Genomic DNA, 20,950 nt, shown 5'->3' with positions numbered 1-20,950 from the left:
CTGCTAGCCTTTTAGTGAGATCTGAGAGTGTTTAGAAGGACAGTAATAAAATATCTTTGGTAAGATGGATATAAGAAGAGAGTCCTGTAGTTAATTCAACCCGGTCCACTTGACATCAGGTAGGTGCATCACAGTGTTTACCGTAAAACTTCAATTAAGTTTTACGGTGTTTCAATCACTGAACTTTCGAACAAAACTCTTGCTCAGCAAAGATGGGAAATACTATCAAATGTATTATTCAAACCAGTATATTACCGTACATGTATAAAAATTACCAGGCTATCGAACGCCTGCACGTAGCACACACACACACACACACACACACACACACACACAGGGTCGGAGCCAGACTTTGTGTACAAAAATTTTGAATTCCTAAGATGCGATTTCCTGCATTCTAGTCCATTTTAGGGTGACCTGCTGGACATTTGCAAATCCTAAATCTCTTTTGTAGAAGTGGTATGCCCACTGTGCTTATGGTGTGTTCATCAATCCTCGGACGCCAGACTTCCGAGTCGAAAGTCGAAGATCTCCCAGCTTTCTTCCGGCATTTCTCAGAGGCACGCTCCCTTTTTGTCTTCATCTTTCGAAAATCTGAGAGTAGACCGAGAGCAGTGATGACGCTCAACAAAATGTCTGCGCCTGTGAAGAGATTTATTTTCTTTGTGTTTGTACCATGTTGGTCATTTTAATGTTGATTTCAAACGCTCTTACACACTTGATTACATTGCTACTTTATTCCGGTCACAAATTTATACATTGCATGCATGACCTTGCTGTGCGGGCAATACAATGTAAAGTTGTGTTGTTGTTGATGTTGATGTTTTCGGGCTGGTTTGCTAAAGAAGCTAATATAGCTAAGACGAACGTGGTTGGCTAGAAATTGGCTAGAACAACTAGCCAATTTCAATGCACAATCACAAAGACGAACAGGAACGCTATAAATGCTCCGAGACCAGAAACGTGCAACTCGGAAGGCTGGCGTCCGAGGTTTCAAGAACACACCATTAGCCAACAATAGGCCCATGATTCTGTAGTGAAGTATTATCCATGCTGTTGCATGTCCTCTCCACTAGATGGCAGTGAAACATGGTGTCAGGGTTGTCATAACTTCAAAAGCATTAAAAAGATCCGGGGCTTTAGTCACCGTCCCCCCCCCCCCGCTCCCCGCCTGGTGTGGTCTTCCTGCTGGCGCACAAACACAGGAAGCCCCTCTCGGACCGCCACCCTACACACCCCTAGAACACACACACACACACACACACACACACACACACACACACTATCCGCTAGTGCACTTCACACACGCTATCCGCTAGTGCACTTAGCCCAGGAATCTTTTGGTCAGTTGCGTAACTGCTTTATCATTTGCGCCGGAACACGCCTCTGCTGCGGGGGAAAATCAGCTTTGTGCCGGGTGCAAACTAGCAACGATACATGCGTCGATGTAGAAAGCTGGGTGTAAGATATATCTTAAGGGGCCCTATAGGGCCCCTTATGTCTTGGGCAAAAGATCCACAGCGAATGCAGATAAGCAACTATCACCAATGACGAATGTCACTGTAGGACACTAAAGCGCATGTAACTGAGAAATCAATTATCGCATTATCACACAATTAAAGTACAAAGATAATATAAATTAAATTTATATTAATAACATGTCAGAATGCCACCGCCACTCCAACAATGGAAACAGAAATTGTCGGAGTGTTGGGACGTTTGAAAATAATGGAAGTGCCGCCACTTCAACAATTAGACGTCAATGTCGGAGTGGGGGTATGTCGGAATAGAAGGCGGTCCCCGTGCCGTTCAGACACCAGAATGAACGCGTTCACAGTAACGTTCATCAGGCAGTAATACAGTACGTTCAGTTCATGTTCGCCCAAACACTGCATTTCTAAAGTTCTTGTATGTATAGACTAAACTCAGATTCTAAGAAAACAAGTGCAGGTTGGTCTCAGCTTTTCAGGTCTGTTTAAAAGAAAACACTTACTCGACCTTCTGATCTAACACTGTAAAAGTTCAAATGCAAAACTTTTGACTTTGATTAACTTGGCATAGATTCATCTTACAACAGGCGTATTCTGCGATTATTGTGGTTTGTAGAAAAGCGATTCACAAAATCCCCAAAATCCAGGGCTTTTGCTCATATTGACTCTACACTTAAAACTCCTAGATTGCTGAGTCAAACATCATAAGGTAGGTCTTGACCAGTTTGAGTGTGGAAATGCTTCTTTCACAGTACACAGGTATGGCAATTGTCCCTTTGCATAACAGCTCATGGAATACCTCTTTGAATGGTTCAATGATCTTTGTGAGTTCCACAATATTAGAGGGCATCTGTTCACCAGAAGTGGACATAAGAGCCAGACATAAATGTGTAAAGTCTCTGCAAGAAAGAAATGAAAATATGACAAGGGTGGCCAATGGGGTGGCCGGGATTCAATCTAGGGTGGATCGGCCACCCCTGGCCACCCCCTAGCTCCGACACTGATTACTGGACGAACGACTCCAGTGGGGTGAGGCTGACTTTTATAATTCTATAGGTATACATTGCAGGAATCGTCAGATTGATTCACTCATCAAGGGCATTGTTCAAATTAATGAATTTATGTGCCACAATTTCCCCCAGCTAAATAAAGATAAACCTGAAAATATTTGTTGCTGCCAAAGATCAAAGTGAAAGTAACTGCTAAAACCATGTTCCTAAATCTTGGTGTAGTTATGGACTCAGAGCTAAAATGTAATAGCAACATTAGGATTAGTTGTTTTTTTTATTGCCATTAATGCAGAACATAATAGGAATTTGTCTCAACGTTCCAGTGTGTGTGTTTAACAAATATTGTTTATGGTTTAGGAGCAATACATCTCTCATCTGCTTGCGTGTTATGAGCCAACTTCAGCCCTTTTATTTCATTTCTGTGTCGATCAAGAACACTCTTTTTTTCTACGGTCAACACGATGTTGATTTGGAACCTTCACACACATAGTTGACTAGCGCTGGCCGAGTTTGTGCTCCCCAATTACGCACCAGATCCCTGCCTTCAGCGAAATGATTGAACAGCGTGCCTGTGTGCATGTCATCGGGAGTGTGATGCTTCAACCAAAACAGCAGTATATGTAGGTGTATCTGTCTGAATTGCTCACTAACGCACGTAGTAGACTCAGCGTAATCCCCATCCTAAATTTCTCCCACCATATGCGCTGTCATCAGCACAAATGATCTGTCCCTAAAAGTTAAAATCCACAGTCCCCCTTGGCTTTTTTTTACAACTCGACCACTGTCTACATCCTAAATGTCCAAGTAGATATTCCATCAGATGATTCCCTAGAAAAGTGATACTTTATCCCGGCTCATCTGAGAACATGGATAGATAGTTACCGTCGTCATGACTCTTCATTCCGATGGTTCCTCCGGTGTTGATAACCAGTACCCGAACCTCTCCCCTAAGGCCATGCGGCGTGCCGTTTCCCATCGCGTTGGGGAGGCTGTCCAGAGACTCCGCGAGGCTGGGTTTGGGATTAGACAAAGCTCGAGCGGGTGAAGTCATGTTTTCAGAGATCGAGGGAGGATTCGACGTAGACGTCTTATATTCCGCCGTGATTTAAACCCCTCTTGGCTCTGGCCTTAGCTTTATATCCAACTACAACAGTGGAGTCTTAAAGGGGTACTTACCAAATAACGGATGACCTATGGGTGATAGGGTATGAAGGTATTATTGTAGCAAAAGTCTTAAGCACCTGTAACTGCAGATCTTGAATGCGTACACTAAAGTCAGAGTCAATTTGATGTCGTAAATATGTATTTTGCATGTGTACCCTGAAGTCACAAATGTGTAACAGTACATTTGAAGTCGTAAATATTTTTTTATCATTGTAAACACAAAATAGGGTCTACGAGTTCACAAGTCTGTGTTACAGGTGCACAAATCCTTTTGCTACAATCATTGCAGCGCAGTTGGTTCAAAACACATTCGCACACTCGTGTTTCATAATCTGAGAACATGCCCAAAATGTGTGCATTCGTAAACCCAAATGTGAACTAATGCATCTGAAGTTGCACATCTGTGAAAAGTTTCCTCACAAATAAAATGATATAGAACGCTATGTTGAGTCCGCGCCACCAGTTGTTATTAGCAGCGTAATTAGTCGCGCGGTGCTGCGTGCGTGTGTGCATGTGCGTGTGTGTGTGCGTGTGTGAGTGTGGGTGTGTGTGTGTGTGTGTTGCGCTGGAGCAACGGGAACAGAGAGAGCGCGTGGGAGCCTATACGTCAGAGAGAACTAAAGTAGCTCTCAGGTTCAAAAAGTTTGGTGACCCCTGCTGTAGACATTACGGTAAGAGCCTAACTGCGTTCACACCAAAAGCTGTAAAAGATACAGCTCATATCGCTCTTGCGATTTTGCTTTTCCATTTAAAAGGAGCCGCGCTTTTTGCCTACCACACGCTCGTAGTTGAGGCAAGTGCTGCTGCTGATGCCGAGCAACAAAAACACGAGAGTCATAAGTTTGGTCAATAGAAAAAGAATAATTGGCATTATAGTGGCTAAAACTCCCTTCTTGTGCATTTGTAAATTGCTCTAAACATATTCAGTCGATTAACCACTCTTTGACAGAAAGAACGAGATCTATGCGTGTTTACTGTTGAAACGACGGTAGAAAAAACAGTGCGTTCGCTCAGTCTTCACTGAATGCCATAAAAAGATACAAAACAGTTTAACTCTCCCTCAATGCTACGGCATAACTGCGCCCTCTATAGCAACCAATGTCCTATGCATCTCTAATAAGTATAAGCAATGAAAACAAGTACACTAAACAGTTATTAAACTAAAAAGCAAAACTATGCAAAACAATTAGTTAATCAATATAATAAACAATCACAAAATATTAATCTAAATATATAATATCTAATTCCTAATAATATCTAAGTCTAAATTACAATATGGCAAAATGGCACTAACATTTCCGGCCCCTAATTGCTCATCATGGGGATGACAATTACCTATCTAAAACTAAAGACTAATTTTGCATATTCTAATTCCTTCTGTCCTCTTTCATAGGTCTAAAACAACATAAACAACCTTGACCAATCTAGGTGAGGCCCACAAGATGGGCAACTATGGAAAATAATAAAGTTCTAAAAAATAATGTCCTTTATTGTCCATGAGATTCTTCCATCTCGAGCAGGAGACACAACTTATCTATGGGTCTCTCTAAGGTGCTGGTCTTTGTTTTGATAAGGACCCGACGGACAAACCCTTTGGCATCGGGGATTGTCTTCTCCACTTTTCCCATTAACCAGGACCCTCTTGGAGCCCTCTCGTCCACGATTAGTACGATGTCTCCCTCTTTCACATTTCTCCTCTTCTCCAGCCACTTCTGCCTTTCTTGCAGTAGGGGCAAGTATTCTCTGGACCAGCGCTTCCAGAAGATGTCAGAGATATACTGCACCTGCCTCCATCTTCGTTTTGAATATAGATCCTCCTTCTGAAACACACCTGGAGGGAGTGCTGGTTTTCCCTTTAGCAGGAGAAGATGATTCGGCGTCAGTGGCTAGAGGTCGTCCACATCATCAGATGACTTGGTAAGGGGTCTGCTGTTGATCACTGCTTCTACTTCACACATCACAGTTTGCAGACATTCATCATCCAGTGACTGGAGCTTCAGAAGGTTGGTAAGTATCTTCCGGACTGTTCTTATCTGTCGCTCCCAGATACCACCGTGATGCGACCCGGCAGGCGGGTTGAAGATCCAAGTGACTCCTCTTTGCAGTAGAGCCTCAGAGATCTGGGACTGGTTCCGTTCTTTCATCACCCGGCGGATCTCATGTTCTGTAGCTACCAGGTTCGTTCCATTATCGGATCTCATAACCTCCACTTGTCCTCTTCTGGCTATGAAACGTCTCACTGTGTTTATACACGAGTCGGTGTCAAGAGAGTGCGAGATTTCTATGTGGACTACTCTGACTGTAAGGCAAGTAAACAAGACTCCATAACGCTTGACTTGCACGCGTCCTCGCTTTGCTTCAAAGGGGCCGAAATAGTCTACACCGACGTTAGTGAACGGTGGTTGGTCAGGAAGTAGACGATCAGGTGGTAGATTCGCCATATTCTGTTCACTCACAGCAGCTTGACACTTCCGGCATTTCACACACTTTGAAAGCACACTTCTCACCGCTGCATTTCCTTTGCATATCCAGACCCTTTGTCTCAGCTGAGCAAGGGTATGGTTTCTCCCTCCATGTCCGATTTCCTCATGAGCGTTCCTGATGATCAGGGTAGTGATGTGGTGATCCTTGGCCAGGATAGCTGGATGCTTTGTGTGTTCTGGCAAGGCTGCCCGGTGCAATCTTCCACCAACCCGGAGAACCCCATCTTGGAGGAAGGAATCCAGTTTCATGATAGAACTACTTCTCTTGATCTTTTCACCTTTCTGCAGAGCGCGAAGCTCCTCACGGAAGGTGTGACTTTGGCTGAACTGAATGATCACAGTTTCTGCTCTTCTGATGTTCTTGACAGTCAAACGGGTTCCTTTCAGGATGGATCTCCATTTCTGCATGTGGTTCTCAACTGTCTTGATTTTCACAACTTGACTTTCTGAAGACTGGGCTTGCGACTCGAACGTCTTCCTTGTTACGCACAGACTTTGAAGCAGCTCCTTCAGCCTCAACATCCAGGCGACCGCCTTCTTCAGACTGTGCCAGTCGGAGTAGTGATGAGTCAGCTTGAAGAGAGGGTCTGTGCTTGAGTCGACAGTCTTGATGATGTTCACACTGGTCGTACGCTTCACATCAGCATCGTCTTCACTTATCTCTCTTGAGAACTCTGATAGGACAGGCCAGTGAGACTCACACTTGGCTAGGAAGTCAGGACCTTCAATCCAGTTCTGACACTTTATGAATTGCTCTGCAGTCAATCCTCTTGATGCGTGATCAGCTGGGTTGGAAGTCGTGTTGACATACTTCCATTGTGCTGGCCTTGTGTTCTCTCTGATTGTCGACACTCTGTTCGCAACAAATGTTTTAAAACGAGCGCCGTCGCTGTCGATGTATCGAAGGATGATGGTGCTATTTGTCCATAGCACAGACTCTTTGAGGTCCATCCGAAGCTCTCGCTTCATGATCTAATCCATTTTCACCGCAATGGTAGCCGCGGTGAGCTCGAGGCGTGGGACTGTGACTGGTTTAAGCGGCGTCACTCTGGCTTTTCCTAGAAGAAACGAGCAATGAACTCGACCGTGGCTGTTCTCGATGCGGAGGTAAGTGACGACGCCGTAGCCCTTCTCGCCAGCGTCTGAGAAATGATGCAGTTGTGCTGACGTTACTCGACCAAATCCCTCTGGCTTGATGCACCTCCTGACAGAAAAGCTAGCGAACTGGCTCAGATCAGACAGCCAGGCGAACCATCTGTTTGCCACATCTTCTGGAATCTCTTCTTCCCAGGTAAGTTTCATTCGACAGAGACTCTGGACGATGGTCTTTGCGAGAAGAATGAACGGAGACAGGAATCCAAGGGGGTCGTATACTGAGCTTACGACAGAGAGGATACCTCGTCTGGTGATGGGCATGCTATTCACGTGAATACGGAACTTGAAATAATCTGATTCTATGCACCAGTCCACTCCAAGGGCCCTTTCCATGGGTAGTTCATCCCTGTCCAGGTCTAGATTTTTGATCTCCTTTGCTCTCTCTTGTTCAGGAAGTGATGACAGCACTTTGCGGCTGTTACTTGACCACTTGGTCAAGCGGAATCCTCCACTCTCACACAGTGCAATGAGGTCCTTGGTTAAGGTAATAGCTTTCTTCTTGTCGGACGTTGAGACCAGGCAGTCATCGACGTAGAAGTGCTCTAGGACTGTAGTTACTGCTTCAGGTGATGACCTGCCTTTTCCATCCTCTGCAGTCCGTCTTAAAGCGTAGTTGGCGCAGCTTGGGCTCGACTTGGCCCCAAACAAGTGGACCACCATCTTGTACTCGCGCAGAGGCTGACTCAGATCTCCCTGTGGCCACCAGAGGAATCGTAGAAGATCGGTGTCCTCATCAGGGACTCTTGCTTGATGGTACATCGCTTCAATGTCGGAGATGAGTGCGATGTGTTTGTGTCGAAACCTCGTCAGGACTCCTACCAGACCATTAGTGAGGTCCGGACCCTGTAACAGTTCCTCGTTCAGTGACTTCCCTTGAAATGAAGCAGCACAATCGAAAACAACCCGCAGCTTTCCCTTTTGTGGATGGGTCACGCCGTGATGGGGAATGTACCATACTCTGCCGTCGTTGCAGTTGCGCTCGTCTTCAGGAACTTCCACTGCGTAGCCTTTGTTCAGCAGGTCTGACATGAAGGTCTTGTAGTCATCTTTGAAACTAGAGTTCTTGGCGAGTTTCCTTTTCAGGTTTGACGCCCGTTGCTCGGCAACACATTTGATGTTTGGCATCACCACATTTTTGTTCCTGAGAGGCATCCCAATGCTGTAGTGCCCGTTGACTTTCTTGGTTGTCTCAGTCACAGACTTCATGAACTGAAGTCCTCTCGTGACATTTCTGACTTCTCTTCGCAGGCTTGCTCCGGAAAGTTGTAATTGTATTGCTGCAGCAGCATGCTGTCCATGCCGCTGACTGAGAGTCTGTTGACTGAAGCCCTTTGACTGAGGCTTGACTTGTGGTGATCGTCACCTTTCTTGAGAGGGCCATTTACTACCATACCGAGGGTCGTCTTTACCGCATAAGGCCCGTCGTCTTGGCTGTGGATTATCTTCCACTGCTCCATTGCAGAGTGAGCGTGCACTCCGATCAGTATCTCAACATCTGCGTCGATCTGTGGTAGCCGTACTTCTTTCCGTAGATATGGCCATCTTTCCAAGTCCTTCTCAACAGGAACATTGTCTTTTGTTACAGGTATGTCTGTGTGGGTGTAGACGTCTGGCAGGCTTATGTACTTGTTCTCTGTCAGACTGCACACTTCTAGATCTGAGAGCACGTAGCAGGACACGGGCTTCTCTTGGCCCATAGTACGGAGTAGCACTTGAGTCTTCTTACCATGGACACCAAGCCGTCTCATCAACCTTTCAGAGCAAAACGTAGCGGAACTTCCTGAGTCCATGAACGCGTACGTCTCTATTGTCGTGTTGCTCCTCTTGGATTTGATGCGCACGGGCACGATAGACAGGATACAGTCATTGCCTCCGGCCCCGGTGACTGCCGTGACTTCACTCTTGGCTGACGCATCTTCTTGTGGAGTTGAGTGTCCGCTGGTGGAGCCTTGACCTTTCTCAGGCCTGGCGTTCTCTTGGTCGGTGTTCTCGTCCCTTTTGCTGTGAAGCAGGCTTGGGTGGTTCTTGCTGCAGATTTCACATGTGGCTCTCTTTTTACAGTCTTTTACCAGTTGCCCTTGGGTCAGACACCCGAAACAAAGTCCTTTTCCTTTAAGGAACTCGATTCTCTCTTTGTTTGGCAGACTTCTTATTTTGTAACATGTGCTCAGGTTGTGTCTTTTGTTGCAGTACAGGCATGGCTCTTGAAACGCGTTGCTTGTCTGCTTGTTCTTTCCAAGTTCTGAGGCAACCCCTTCATCTGGCCTAACACTTGTGGCACAGCCAGTAGTTCTTCTCGGTCCGCCTCCTTTGGCAAATCTAGTGTTTGACTTGAGTAGGGCTGCACGGTTAACTTCCTCTTTTCTACGCAGAGACGATGCATGAGATGACGCTTTGGATACATTTGAGTGTCTGCTGCGTACACTTTGTGCTGTGAATGACCTACATTCTTCTAGTACTGCGGATGCACTGTCGTCTGGATCCACATCTTCGGTGGCGGACTCACCTTGCTGTGTCTTCGTGCCATCCTTTGGAGTCACCTGTTCAGTAGCAGCCTGTTCGTTAGCGACCATAGCGTGTCGTCTTGCTTCTATTATCCACTGCTCCAGTTTGGTCAAAAAGTTCTCAAACAATGTAAGATTTGGCTCACTCCAATACTGCTGGTCAGCTTCCCTTTCATCGTCTGATAACAGCATACTAACTCCATAGTTCACTTCAGTAAAATCATTCAGGAATTTTGAGTAATCAATAAGATGTTCCTTTTCTACTAGAAGTGCATTGGAATCATTTTTCATGAGGTTTTCTATTTCCTCTTTTTTGGATACAAGGCGTGCTAATACACGTTTCCTGAGTTTCATTTTGTCATCAAGTTTCTTTTCTAGGGCCTTTGTGGTCAACTTGATCTTTCTTTTAATGTCTAGCTCGACATTGCCTTCCATTTTGGTTTCATCCAAATCCGACATTTCAATTGGCTGTTATTTTAGCTAAGTCTCTTGTTATAGCAAACTCTTGCAAACTTCTGAAATCCAGATCAACAGTCCTTTAATCTCAAAACATGTAGATGTCTTCAAAAGAAAGATTCCAGGGCTGTCTTTATTTACAGAGTCAAACTCGAGCTTCTTATGGGCTAATATGACTATAACTAGCAATAGCAGTTTTCTCAAAAATGTCCTTTGTGACTACTGGCTATACACACATCTTGGCTATGTTGATTACAATGACAGAATTATTAGAATTAATTAATAGAATTATTTCGTCATGGACATCAAATATGCAGCTATAGCTTATCCAGTAATTGTACTTGATGTACTGCGTGGTCCCCACAGCTAGCTACTTCATTAGCTGGCTGGCTAGCTTAATCCGGTCTCGTCCAGCGCGGCACATCTTCCCTCGGCTTCCAACGATGTTCTCTCGCCCTCGGCGAACTGTTTTTTCTACTTATTGTAGTGGCTAAAACTCCCTTCTTGTGCATTTGTAAATTGCTCTAAACATATTCAGTCGATTAACCACTCTTTGACAGAATGAACGAGGTCTACGCGTGTTTACTGTTAAAACGACGGTAGAAAAAACTGTGCGTTCGCTCTGTCTTTACTGAATGCCATAAAAAGATACAAAACAGTTTTACTCTCCCTCAATGCTACGGCATAACAGCGCCCTCTATAGCAACCAATGTCCTATGCATCTCTAATAAGTATAAGCAATGAAAACAAGTACACTAAACAGTTACTAAACTAAAAAGCAAAACTATGCAAAACAATTAGTTAATCAATATAATAAACAATCACTAAATATTAATCTAAACATATAATATCTAAATCCTAATAATATCTAAGTCTAAATTACAATATGGCAAAATGGCACTAACAGGCATAAATACATGAAACGCTGAATAACTAATTAATGGAGCGATTGCTTGTATGCTTGATTATAGCTTAGTTGATCACTATCGTGTGTGTGTGTGTGTGTGTGTGTGTGTGTGTGTGTGTGTGTGTGTGTGTGTGTGTAGTATTGTGTATTATGGAAAAGGTCTGCTCAAGGGGAGCATTTGTGCGAGGCAGACAGACGGCAAACTGACAAATCAGAAATAGATTTTTGTGCAGTATCTCCCTGCTTCTGAAATGCGGGCACATCTCCACCCACCGCTCGTCCGCTGGTTCCCATCAGCATTCAACTGTGCGACCATCCCTGTTCGTAATGCCGATTGCGTATGCCCTCATACATTGTTGAAATCATATACTGGATGCTTTATTCTTTTTATGTGTTTTTTAGTTAATGATCGGGCTATAATAAGACCACGTTAGCTATGCAATCGCGGACAAAGGGGATAGTGGTTGGTTGAAACCGGGACATTTGAGCTCGGGACACGCAACTCAAAATCTCACGCACCATGATGAAGGAACAAAATGTGTGGTAGGAACTAGGATCAAAAGTTATCGCATATGTTTACTGGGACCCACGCCGGCGAGAGACATCTACCTTCCAATTGGCTGGTGGTCATTTACAGCCGAAACGCTACTAGCTCATTTGCATAGAGTTGAGCTGTTTTCAACTCTCAATTACAGCTTTACAGCTTTAAAGCTATCGCTCACATGTTTTATCGCTCCTATCGCTTTATCGCTCATGTCTAATAGAAAGTGAATGGGCGTTTATCGCTCAAAACGCATTACAGCTTTTGGTGTGAACGCACAGTAAGGGCCCTATCTTGCATCCAGCACAATTGACTTTCTACACTGACTTATGTGTCGTTGTTAGTTTGCAACTGGAGCAGAGCGTTACTTTCCCTCCACCGCCACGCGTCGGTAAATTAGGGAATGATCTTGCGCCCCAGGGGAGGTTCGGCGAAAGGAGGAGGCGTGTCCTGGGGCAAACGTTCCCTGGTGCTATTTGGCAGTTTCAGAAAATAATTCCGCCAAAAACCAGGAAATACCTGGTTTAAAGTTAATTTAAGGGCGCATGCATAATGTTGCTTGTGCACCTTACGCATACACTTCGCTTGTCTCATCTAGCTAGCCACACATTCTTTGTAAATTATTTTGGAAAGAACAGCTGATACAGCGGTAATAAGTTGTACTTTTAAATCAGTGCATCTGCAAACACCGTACAGCAAATACATATTTTCTTAACACAGACATCGTGTACAAGCCCATAACTTTTAGGACGGATGAGTATTTGATCGTGAGAAAAAATTGTTTTGCCACGAGTGAGTGTTAAAAAGAATGAATGAATGTGGTCGCGCGTATGTGTAGGCCTATGTGTAAAACAATTAATGAATGCGGGCGCGCGTGTGTGCATCCATCTGTTTAAACACACACAAACTAAACACGTAACGCATAATACAGTCCATGGCAATGTATATTAACGGGGGGACACATGCATTTTAGGAACACAAGTCGATAACGATAATGCATACAATACTGGTAAGAAACGATGTTTGTTCATGTATTGCGTATATCACATATGTCAATATCAAGGCCCGCGGGCCAGACATGGCCCTCAGCGACTTTTAATCAGGCCCGCCAATAAATTCTGACAATCAATCTAATGTGGCCCGTGCGCTGGTGTTTACATTTACGTCCATGACAATACAACATTGAAACACAGGAGGCGCTGCAGCGCTCCGCTGCCATGCTCCACTCCCGCGCTCCAATCTCACACTCTCACGCAGAGACAATACAAACAACGTAAATGCTATCTGCCTTTCCAAAGGTAGCTAGCTAGCATAAACAATGGCCCTAAAAAGAAAAGTGGACAATGAATATCGACAATTTCAAGAAAGATGGGAAACAGAATATTTATTTTGTGAATTCAAAAAAAAGCCAATGTGTCTCGTATGTCAAGAGTCATTGGCAGTTTTCAAAGATTATAAACTTCGGAGGCATTTCGAAATGAAGCATGAGCATTATGGAAACATGGACATGGAACAGCGGCTGCAAAAAGTCAAAGAATTAAACAGTCAGTCTGAGGGAGCTGTGAAGGCAAGCTTTATAATAGCGGAGGAAATAGCAAGAGCATGCAAGCCGTTCACAGAGGTTGAGTTTATTAAAAATTGCATTGAAAAGGTATGCAATGTTGTATGCCCCGACAAGAAGCAGGCATTTGCAGATATCAGCCTCTCCTGAAATACCGTGGCTAGTCGGGTGGATGAGCTGGCCTCCGACCTACGGATCCAGCTAAAAACTAAAGCCAAGCAATTTGTTTCGTATTCGTTGGCTGCAGATGAGAGTACAGACAGGACGGACACTGCCCAGCTTTCCATATTCATCCGGGGGTTGGATGCTCAGTTTTCCGTCACTGAGGAACTTTTGGATTTAAAATCGATTTACGGGACAACTACTGGACAGGAAATTTTCACACAAGTGGAAAGGTGCGTCAACCAATCAGAATTGCAGTGGAATAAACATGTTGGGCTGACAACGGATGGTGCACCTGCGATGTGCGGGGAGGTTCGTGGTTTTGGTTGGTTTGGTTCGAGAGAAGATGGGGCACACGGGAGGAAACTTGACAGCCTACCACTGCATCATCCACCAGGAAGCCCTCTGTGGAAAGGTGTTGGGCATGGGACATGTAATGACAGTTGTAACCAAAACGGTGAACTTTATTCGTTCACGGGGCTTGAATCACCGGCATTTCAGGGCACTTTTAGAGGAGGAAAACTCTGTACGAGGATGTGCCATACCACACGGAGGTGCGCTGGTTAAGTCGGGGGAAAGTGTTGCGAAGATTTTATGATAACCGCGTTGAGATCGCTCGTTTCATGGAAAGCAAACAAAAGGTCATCCCCGCGCTTGAGGATGGAAAGTGGCTGAGCGACTTGACGTTTATGTGTGGCGTAACGGAGCACCTCAATGCCCTGAATGTAAAACTCCAGGGTCGAAAGCAGCTGATCACTGAAATGCGAGACTCAGTAAAGGCGTTTCAAATGAAACTGCGTCTATGGGAGGGCCAGATGCGCCAAAGCAACTTGGCTCACTTTCCAGTCAGTCAGTGACACAGTCACCATCCCATTCCCGACCAAAGTGTATGCTGACAAACTGAACACACTCAAAGCGGAATTCAGCAGGAGATTTGCTGATTTTGAATCACAGAAATTCAACCTTGATCTGTTCGCAAATCCATGTGCAATTGATGTTGACATTGCACCTGAGCACTTGCAGTTGGAACTCATTGAATTGCAATGTAACGGTGGTCCGAAGACCCAGTAACAAAGATATTTTTTGTTTTGCTAAAGACAAAAGTACTGTGATGCAAATGTGTTTTCTTTAATTGAGAAGTTATTTTATGCAAAAAATAGTTCAGCATTTGATAAATACTATTTTGCTTTTTTAATCAGTTTTGCTGGTAAAGAAGATCTTTTTTGTTGTTTTGTTAAAGACAAAAGTACTGTGATGCAAATCTGGTTTGTTTAATTGTGCAGTTATCACTACAAAAACATTGTTCAGCACTTGATAAATACTATTTTGCTTTATTAATCAGTTATGCTGATAAGAATTACCCACACACATGGAAAAACTGTCTGGCCCCTGATTTTATTCACAGCCCTCCACATGGCCTTCAGTAAGTTTGAATTTGACACCCCTGGCGTATATCATTAAATAGAACCACGGTTACCGCATATCATATGTGTGTTAAGTTTTCTTTGCTGAAATTTATTTGAGGACTCAGTATTTCTGAAGTTGTGGAAGAAATACTATTCCATGTGTGAATTAGGGCATGTTATTTGGCCATAAACTTCATGTGGTCATGCATCGGTCTCATCGGAGACTGCAAACGCGCTGTCAGAATATCAACTTGATTAGTAGCAGCTGAAGTATTAGTAGCAGCTGAAGTATTAGTAGCAGTAGCTGAAGTAGTATAAGCTGTAGACTGGGCATTCGAAGAGACTCAACTAGGCTACACTTTGAGTGTTTCATTTGGATGAAACACTCACTCAATTGCTTTTCAAGAATGAGGAAGCCTCAACTTTCGATGTGTGTGGTTTCTGATGACTCTCGTAATTATTTTTATTTGCCAACTCTTGGAGACAGCCGGCCTTAATCACCTGAATGAAATGGGAAGAGAAATTCTGCAGACTGTGAACTGTCTCACCGGGTCACACGTCAAAATTACTATTGAGATTTAGTAATTTACTAAAAATACCTTGACTTTAGTCATGATGCTTAATGAACGCAGATGAGGTCCATCTACTGGCAGGTCCCGGTATAACCAGTAGAAGACTGGTTGAACTGGCAGATCTCAGTGCAGCCAGTAGAAGACTGTGGTTGTACTTGGCACCTTATACCACCTTGTCTATATGAACATTGAAATTGTTGAAAAGACACTGCCTGTCTGATCCTTTCGAAATAATTGCAAAATGTGGGACAATGTAAGGCAGTTATGATGAATTGGCACACCTCTATTCTTCTAAGCATTTCCCTTCCTTTTAATCACATGATGAACATTTCCTGCTAGGAACTGCTAGCTTTGCTTCATTGTTAAACAATCAAAGTTAAAACTTTACATTGAAGGTAGGAGCCGATGACCTGACTTGACACTGCTCTACCTCCACTCGGCTGGTTACTGATATTAATAATCAATAAGCATTAAGATATTGGGTTGTTTTAGTGCTAAAATGTGAGGTTCGGACTTAAAGTGATTCAAAAACTCTTGTCCCCACAGAATCCATCTCAGAGACGACGGCACCCATGGCCCTCTGGAAACCAGGTGAGTGCACTCTGGAAGAATATTTTGGAACTCAAGAAACGACAAATATGACCTTAAGGAGACTATTTTAACCGTCTGAAACGCAAGTGAGAAGCGCAAAACGGAAGTAGCTTTGTGGGCAGGGCTCTGCCGCTGTTGCTATTATACCGGCGGATAAATGACTCTTGTGCCCGACGCAATTCTAAAAAGGGTTGCCCTTAAGTAGCCTAATTACCCGTAGGTGTGGTTTGGGCGTAACGTGCAATAAACCAATGAGAGTTGGCTACCATCTCCCATCCCCTTTAAGAGCCATGAGCGTATTTGAACCGGAAGAGTTGATATTTTGACAGCGCGTTTACAGTCTCCGATGAGACAGATGAATGACCACATGAATTTCAAACTTCAAATGGCTCAGTTTATGGCCAAATAATATGCCTTAATTCACACAAGGAATAGCGTTTTCTTCTACAAATTCCGAAATACTGAGTCGCCATGTAAATTGCGGCAAAGAAAACTTAACACACACATGATATGCGGTCCTGTGGCCATAACTGTGGGTCTATTTAGTGATATGCGGCAATACATTAGCACACATCGTTTCTTACCAGTAAGGGAGAGCCAGGTCGATTGAAACAAGAAAGATTCAAAGATGACGTTACGTATACAAATAATTTCATCATGTGATCAACAACGCACATGTGTATTCTCTTAGTTCCAAGTGTAATTTAATACATATGTTGGATGATCGCGCTGTTTTTTAACTTTGAACGTAAGTTGACATTTGTTTCAAATGCCCCGCCTAGTCGAGACGTTTGAAACACATAAAACTCACCTTTCTTCTTTCATACCAGTTGGACGACTACATTTTCATTTAATTACTTATTGCCCTGTCCTAAGACATGTTTAGGGATACACAGTTGAACATCCTGTTATTTATTTCAAACAAAATGGTGACGTGCGGGACTTGTGTTTCAATCGTCCCGACAGCGACTACTGGCACTTAAACCAACTTCATAACTCTAACATTGCACACTTTAGGACATGTTTGGTCAGTCTTGCGTGCGTAGTGACGAAATTTGACGTGAAAGACTTGCGTGGTTTTTGAGGAAATTGCTGTGTTTCAATCGTCTCGTGTTTCAATCGACCCGGCTCTCCCCTGTTCAATACATTATCGTTATCGACTTGTGGTCTAAATTGCATGTGTCCCCCCGTTAATGTACATTGCCATGGACTGTAATATGCGTAACGTGTTTAGTTTGCGTGTGTTTAAACAGATCCTTCATGAATGATTTGTACATCTAACACTTACACCTCAAGGCGTTTAAATGTGCAGTAGTTGTGGTGTTGCTGGCCTGTGTGTCCTGGCCACGGGGAGCTACGGAGGACCTCCGCAGTTTCAAGGATCAGCTCAGTGGCTGTCTGGAGGACAAGGACTACCAGGAGCTTCTGGACATCAGTATTTTTGGCCTCCCCCCTGCCCAGACCCCTCGGCACGTGGTGGTCGTGGGCGCCGGTATGGCCGGCCTGACCGCTGCCAAACTGCTGCAGGACGCGGGACACCAGGTAACCGGTCTCAGGGTTTTCTTCTCTTGTGCCACTGCAACCTTTATCACTTCATACTGGCTTGACGTTTCATTCACAAATTTGTTTTTGTGAATGACACGTCGCTAGCTAGAATTATCATGAGACAGTTAGCCAGAGGCACAAGGAGATATTGCTAGCTAGAAGCACAATGAGCCGTAGCTGTTCGGTGTGTGTGTTTGTGTGCGTGTGTGTGTATGCAGGTGACGGTGCTGGAAGTTAATGGGAGGGTGGGTGGGAGGGTGGAGACCTACAGACATCAGACAGGGGGCTGGTATGCTGAACTGGGAGCCATGAGGATTCCAAGCTCCCACCAGTAAGTCAGCCGGTCCTACTTGCCTCTCTCTCTCTCTCTCTCTCTCTCTCTCTCTCTCTCTCTCTCTCTCTCTCTCTCTCTCTCTCTCTCTCTCTCTCTCTCATGCTGTCTCTCTCTCTCACTCTCTCTAGGATTGTGCTGTACTACGCCCATGTGCTTGGCGTGGCATTGAGTCAGTTTGTGATGTATGACCCCAACACCTTCTACCTGGTCAACGGGCAGCGTGTGAAGTCCGACGCAGCGTGGAAAAACCCCGCCCTCCTCAAATACAACATCACCCGTAAGGGGAAGGCCCTGTCGGCTGATCAGCTGCTGGATCAGGCCTTGGAGACGGTCTGTAGCCATGGACCGCCTGCTCCGAAAAATGGCTGCCAAAACCATACAGATACAATTAAAAACAGAATGATGTGGTAACAAAATATGTGTGTGTTTTTGGTGTGTTACTGTGTGTGTGTGTGTGTGTGTGTGTGTGTGTGTGTGTGTGTGTGGGGGGGGGGGGGGGGGGGGGGGGGGGGGGGGGTTTAGGTGAAAGACGCAGTGAAAGATAAAGGATGTGCGGCTGCCCTTAAGAAATTTGACCAGTATTCTGTCAAGGTAAATATATATTATGAATATATTAATATATATATATATGTTTTTGCATTCACAGCTTATTCCTGTCCGTTCAGAGTGGGTGTTGTACTTGTCTCCCATAATGGCCCGTTATTAGGCAGAAAATGAATAAATCATTCAGTTTAAGTCATTTAAAAAGCATGTGTGTGTGTGTGTGTGTGTGTGTGTGTGTGTGTGTGTGTGTGTGTGTGTGTGTGTGCTTACGTGTTTTTCAGGGTTATTTGGTACAAGTGGCTAACCTGAGTCCTGAGGAGATGAGGATGATAGGAGACCTGCTGAATGAGAACAGCCTGATGTACACCGCCCTGACCGAGATGCTCTACGATCAATCAGATATCAGCGACCAAACTGAGTCAGTCAAACTGTCCTCACTCATTCACCCCCAAACCCTATACATTCACTCAATCACCAATAAACTGTCTGCATTTACTTATTCAACACTAAACAATCTGCACTCACTCAATCATCTCTAAAAAGTTAGCATTCCGTGTGCCGCGTGTTTACACTGACCGAGGTAATATATCGTCTTGATTTCGCACCCCAATGTCCCATCTCGAACCCTACACATATCGGGGGTTCCATTTTCATGTAAATGCGATTAGACGGCATTGCGGTGCCAGGGGCGGGACTAGGGTAGAGGTGTTGATGACGTAGCAACATGAGTAGTTCTAACTGGAGAGACGTTGAAATCCGCGAGCTGCTGACCAGCATGGGAGAGAAGGTGATGCAGTTGCATTTAACGAAGACGGTGAAAGACGGCGCGATCTATGAGAAAAAGTTGTCAGCAAAATAAAGAATACGTTGGCGTTTTTGCACTTGTCAATAGTTAATCGTGTTTGTAGCCTGCACTCAGATGTAGTCGACTCATTCTTGCATGCGAGGGACTTTATTAAAAATTATTCGAAAGAGGTCTCCGTGCCTACTTGTAGTCCCGCCTACTCCAATGAACCAAAAAAGCTGGCTCCTCGATGAAGGCGGAATATACCCCCTTGCCTGTCTTAGACAGGCAAGACAGAGAAATTGTTACGTCTGCCAAGCAGCGACCATACCTGCTTTGCTGTGTAAAAATGTCTAATGTAACACAATTAACGCAGATTTCTTTACTTCCTGTGGCAGAGAATTTATGTGAAGACGTGTGCCGCAAAACCAGAGTTTTACTCAGATTTGTTTTTTGATTAATCACAGCCAATTGGGTAATTAATTAGTTGCCTTTGTTTATTGATTGCGAACACTAATATATATATATATATATATCTATTGTCCTTCCAGGTATTTTGAGGTGGTGGATGGCTCAGATCGTCTCCCTCAAGCCTTGCATAAAGCCCTGGCTAACCCTGCCCAGCTAAACTCTCTGGTCAAACAAATCACCCACTCAGACACTGGCGTCGATGTATTTTACCTGAGGGGTAAAGACTCAGATCCCACTGAGCTGTCTGCTGACGCAGTCCTGGTCACGACCACAGCCAAGGCGGCTCGCTTCATAGAATTTGACCCCCCACTGACCCCAGGAAAGAGGCATGCATTGAGCAGTATTCACTACGACAGCTCCACCAAGATCATCCTCACCTTCAGCAGAAGGTTCTGGGAGGAAGATGGCATCAAGGGGGGGAAGAGCATCACAGACCGCCCCTCTCGCTTCATCTACTACCCCAGCCACAAATTCCCCAAGAACCCTGACATCGGCGTGCTGCTGGCCTCCTACACCTGGTCCGATGACTCTCTACTCTTCCAGGGCCTGGGGGATGAGGAGCTGAAGGAGGTGGCCCTGAAGGACCTGGAGCTAATCCATGGGAAGCAGGTCTGGGACCTGTGCACGGGGGTGGTGGTGAAGAAGTGGAGCTCTGACCCCTACAGCCTGGGAGCCTTCGCCATGTTCACTCCCTACCAGCATACTGAAATCGCCTCTGAGCTCTTCCAGGCCCAGGGAAGGGTTCACTTCGCTGGGGAACACACCGGCTTCAGTCACGCCTGGATTGAAACAGCCATGAAGACGGCCATCAGAGCTGCCAAGAACATCAACGACCAGCTTCAAGACAGCTTCATGTCCACTGATAGAGAAGAGCTCTGACTCCAACACCACGCTTCAAGACAGCTTCATGTCTACCGCTAGAAGAGATCTCTAACTCTAACACCCCAGCATTATTTTGTTATAAATCACATATATTGAAGCCTGAGAAGATAGTACCTTCATGCTAGCAGTACTAGCTCTTTATTTGCATGTGTAAGCCTTTAGAACAAATCTAAAACTAAATTGGTGTCTGCTATGAATTCTAAAGGTAATGATAATCGACCAATCTGAGACTGCAGCCTACATGCATGCAATATCCTAGCTATGCACCTATTACGTCACCTTTCCACGTACTGTTATTTAACATAATAAGACACAGCCCATCTGGCAATGTAAACATTGCACATTTCAATGAAACATACAGACGATTATTAAACAAATTCCGTCAATGT

The 20,950-nt window shown here is 44.6% G+C and overlaps 1 protein-coding gene and 1 pseudogene across 2 annotated transcripts in view; one reads left to right on the top strand and one right to left on the bottom strand.

Moving 5' to 3' along the window:
- The window catches only part of LOC307091024 (60 kDa lysophospholipase-like), a 21,219-nt gene extending 17,598 nt beyond the window's left edge, over window positions 1–3,621 (bottom strand). Inside the window, 1 exon segment of the mRNA XM_079757856.1 lies at window positions 3,383–3,621. Coding sequence (XP_079613982.1) covers window positions 3,383–3,551 — 169 coding nt within the window. The 5' untranslated portion in view covers window positions 3,552–3,621.
- LOC307091025 (L-amino-acid oxidase-like) lies at window positions 2,506–20,950 on the top strand (annotated as a pseudogene). The gene is made up of 8 exons (XR_013812836.1): window positions 2,506–2,519; window positions 15,958–16,002; window positions 17,315–17,544; window positions 17,766–17,878; window positions 18,010–18,211; window positions 18,404–18,472; window positions 18,706–18,842; window positions 19,760–20,950. The product of XR_013812836.1 is annotated as an L-amino-acid oxidase-like (transcript).

This window comes from Pollachius pollachius, assembly GCF_949987615.1.
Source record: "Pollachius pollachius genome assembly, chromosome: 20".
Taxonomy (NCBI): Eukaryota; Metazoa; Chordata; class Actinopteri; order Gadiformes; family Gadidae; genus Pollachius; species Pollachius pollachius.
This window is presented reverse-complemented; position numbering and strand designations above follow the sequence as displayed.